The sequence below is a fragment of the Tasmannia lanceolata genome, unplaced genomic scaffold (genome assembly GCF_043159265.1).
Source record: "Tasmannia lanceolata isolate RefF3 unplaced genomic scaffold, GAP_Taslan_0.1 ptg000019l, whole genome shotgun sequence".
In the NCBI taxonomy this organism is placed as follows: domain Eukaryota; kingdom Viridiplantae; phylum Streptophyta; class Magnoliopsida; order Canellales; family Winteraceae; genus Tasmannia; species Tasmannia lanceolata.
In genome coordinates, this window is record NW_027518696.1 from 19,830,680 (window position 1) to 19,833,977 (window position 3,298).

Below are 3,298 nucleotides of genomic sequence, written 5' to 3' on the forward strand. Positions count from 1 at the left end.
TCTCTCTGTTTGTGTCCTAGGTTTTTTTTTTGTTTAATTCCAAGCAGATGGTATTTTAGATATGCTTCCCTTATATTTATTTCCCAATTTTGATTTTGATGTGAAACAATAGAGCACCAGAGAGAGAGAGAGAGAGAGAGGGAGAGGGAGAGAGAGAGGGAGGCTGGTTAGCATTTCAACCAGCAAATTCAGGAACTTGCTCACTCAAATCTCCAAAACCTGTCCTTTTTGCTCTACTCTCATGCTATGCTTGGGTAATGGCCCTACCACATGGGTTGTGGACCTGTGGTGGAGATCGTGGGATCGACTCAGGCGCGGAGGCACATATAGCATGAGGGGGCCATGGCTCCTCAATGAATTGCAAAATCCTTTTTATATTATATGGCCTTACACGCATGCTTAGCTAGTTTCGTTTAGTGGCTTTACATGCCTTCTTAGTGGCCATTCCAACCCCACCCACCCACCCCCAAGTGTAAATTCCTGGCTCCGCCCCCTGACCCACTTATCACAACATGATACAAAATGTCTGGCCCCACTCGATGCGTGGGTTGAGCGGAGTTGGTAGGATCCACCTTATCAAAACATGTTGCAAAATGGTTGGCCCCACCTACGTATGGATTTGGGTGGAAATCAATGGCCCTGGCATATACATGGTTCGGATAGAGATGGTCGTGGGCACTATCATATTAAAAACGAGATGTAAATGGTGGCCCCGATATATTTTATACATGCTTATATATCAAAATTAACTCACACTATAAAATGATGGCCCCGCTCATGATATGCATGAGGTGTAAAAAATTCGCCTGCCAAAGGAAAATTTCCAGTAAAAAAATTTATTGGAAAACGTTTTCCAATAAAAAATTTACATGGAAACACAGCAAATGACAAAGGAGAGACGCATGTTTAATAGATAGATTATATTATAGGCAACAGTTACAGCCAAACTGCATACATATTGTGCTAATCGAATAGCTCAAATACGAAAGAACAAGTTCTTATTAGTTTATATGAACTTTCTATCTCCCACTTTAGTCATTACCAAAACAGTGCTGCCTTTATTCCTATCTCTAGCCCCAAATCATGCCATTGGAACCGTATAACCTGAAAATACACATTATCAAGAAAATAGAAAATGTTAACAAATAGGAGAAATGAGATATCATAATAGAAGAAGTATTTTCAATTAACTATTCACTATAAATTCGTTGACAAGAAAATTGCTAGAAACAATTTTAAACGGCGATCAAAAAATTAGGATGCATCTCTTAACTCATTATTAATTTTAAATCAGTATACATGCGGGAAAAGATTGGTTGCAATTCATTGAGTCAACCAGCTCAAGTAAGAAAATGTGGTTCGAGCAATACAAGTCTAAGTTGCAAGATTTAACTACTCCTTAGATCATTGTGCTTGTAATGATAGTTTCTATGTTTGAGTCATGATCCATTTCGAATCGGACCATCCATCAGGGTGTCCTAGAATACTATTTTTTGTTTTGACTACAGTTTTAAATATGACAAAAATACCCCTCACGAATATAAATAAGTGAACGAAAATTTGATGGATATTTTCAAGCATTGGCATCCTCCATTCAGAACAAGGATGTTCCATCGGATTTTGTAGCTACATCTAGGTTACGACCAGAAATAATTTCGGGCCTTAGGTTATGGATCCAACAGACTCAACTGGACCCAACTGCATTGCCCAAATCCTGTCCATTAACAGTCAGATCCATTGGGTCCATCGGGTCCATTGACAACCCTAAATATGCAGAGAGAGAGAGAGAGAGAGAGAGAGAGAGAGAGAGAGAGAGAGAGAGAGAGAGAGAGAGAGAGAGAGAGAGAGAGAGAGTTATGGTTAGGGTTAGGTTTCTTACTGCCGCATTTGGTACCCGAGGCAAGTGGGCGTCCACAAGATTTGGCGATGCCGACGACTTTAGGCATGCTAATGACCAGCTCCACTGCTTTGGTTACGGACTTGCAAGCGCACGGGAAGTCGGTCTTCTGCACTTGAGCACAACACTCAGGAGAAGGAGTGGTTGGTGGTCCAGGGATCTGAACGAACTTGCCGCATTGTGACACCAGTGCCCCCACATCACATCCTTGCCCCCAAACTCCATTTCCAAGCGAAACAACGATCCCACTCACCAAAATGGCCACAACCAAGCTACGAATACTCAATACTACCATCTCTTTCTCTTCTCTTCTTCTTTTTGTACAATGAATTGGATTTGTTTAGATATATATATAGGTAGAGGGCAGAAGGTTTTGGATAGGGTCAAATCTGAGGAAATATGCAGGGTATGTCTATTATAGAAATATAGTTAACTCTTTTCCTTTTTTTCTTTTTCTACGATAAGAGCATCTATACATGGCAATTTCTTTAAGGGAAAATGGGAAGGGAGCCACTTTTTGGGCCTCGTGGGCCCGTGTGTGCCAATTGGACGTGATCGGATCGATTTAGATTGAGCTGAATGCCGACCAATAGTCGGGTTCATAGCTGTATTGACCCCACGTACCTTGATAAGATGATCTAACCCCCTTGATTTATCAAGCCTTGTTTAGTGCTTTCGCCGAGGCCAGACTAGATTTCAATATCCTCTCCACCCTCATTGTATGACCTTGAAACTGGCAGAGATGAGGGAGACGATCAAGAAGAATAATAATAATAGCTTAGTCTTCCTTGATGCTTGAATGCACAATAAGGCTCTCTAAGACACTCTTGATATAGATTACATGTGTTTCCTAAACCAATCTCTCAAAGTCATAGCAAGATCAAGGCATAGAGATGGTGAGAGCGAGTATTTCCTAAATATGGATTGCAAGTCCAAAACAAGGGATTTCTGTGTTTGGAAACCAAATTAAAATAACATGAATTTGAGTTTTAACTAACAATGTATACAAGGGTAAATTGGTGAATTCAAATAAATGGCAAACTTGTAAGTATAATTAATGTCCAAGGGGATTTATAGAAAAATGAAGAGAAAGAATTTTTATGAAAAATTCTAAGCCTTTAGCTAAGTAAGAGAGAGGATTGTAGCAGCCTTGACATCTGGAAATCCAGATGTCAAGTGGCATGCTAAGCCTAATTCAATTAGACTTAAAAATCAAAAAGAAAAATTAAGAAAATTTGATCAAAAAAGGAAAAATAGAGAGAAAAACTGTGAGATTTGGGAGATCAAACTGATGAACACATTTATGTGTGAATGGTAGTGGTAGGATGCATGCATATTTTATGTTTTAAGCGGTGCTACTAAGGTATTTTTGTTGTTTCAGGATTTTTATTGGAATTATGA

General features: G+C 39.5%; 1 protein-coding gene across 1 annotated transcript; it reads right to left on the bottom strand.

The window, feature by feature from the left end:
• Nucleotides 1-865: 865 nt before the first annotated feature.
• Nucleotides 866-2,192, bottom strand: LOC143852397 (uncharacterized). The gene is made up of 3 exons (XM_077361779.1): nucleotides 1,956-2,192; nucleotides 1,043-1,104; nucleotides 866-947 (listed from the first exon to the last, which is right to left on the bottom strand). The coding sequence occupies exons 1-3, from the start codon at nucleotides 2,190-2,192 to the stop codon at nucleotides 866-868; spliced, it is 381 nt and encodes a 126-aa protein (XP_077217894.1).
• Nucleotides 2,193-3,298: the final 1,106 nt, after the last annotated feature.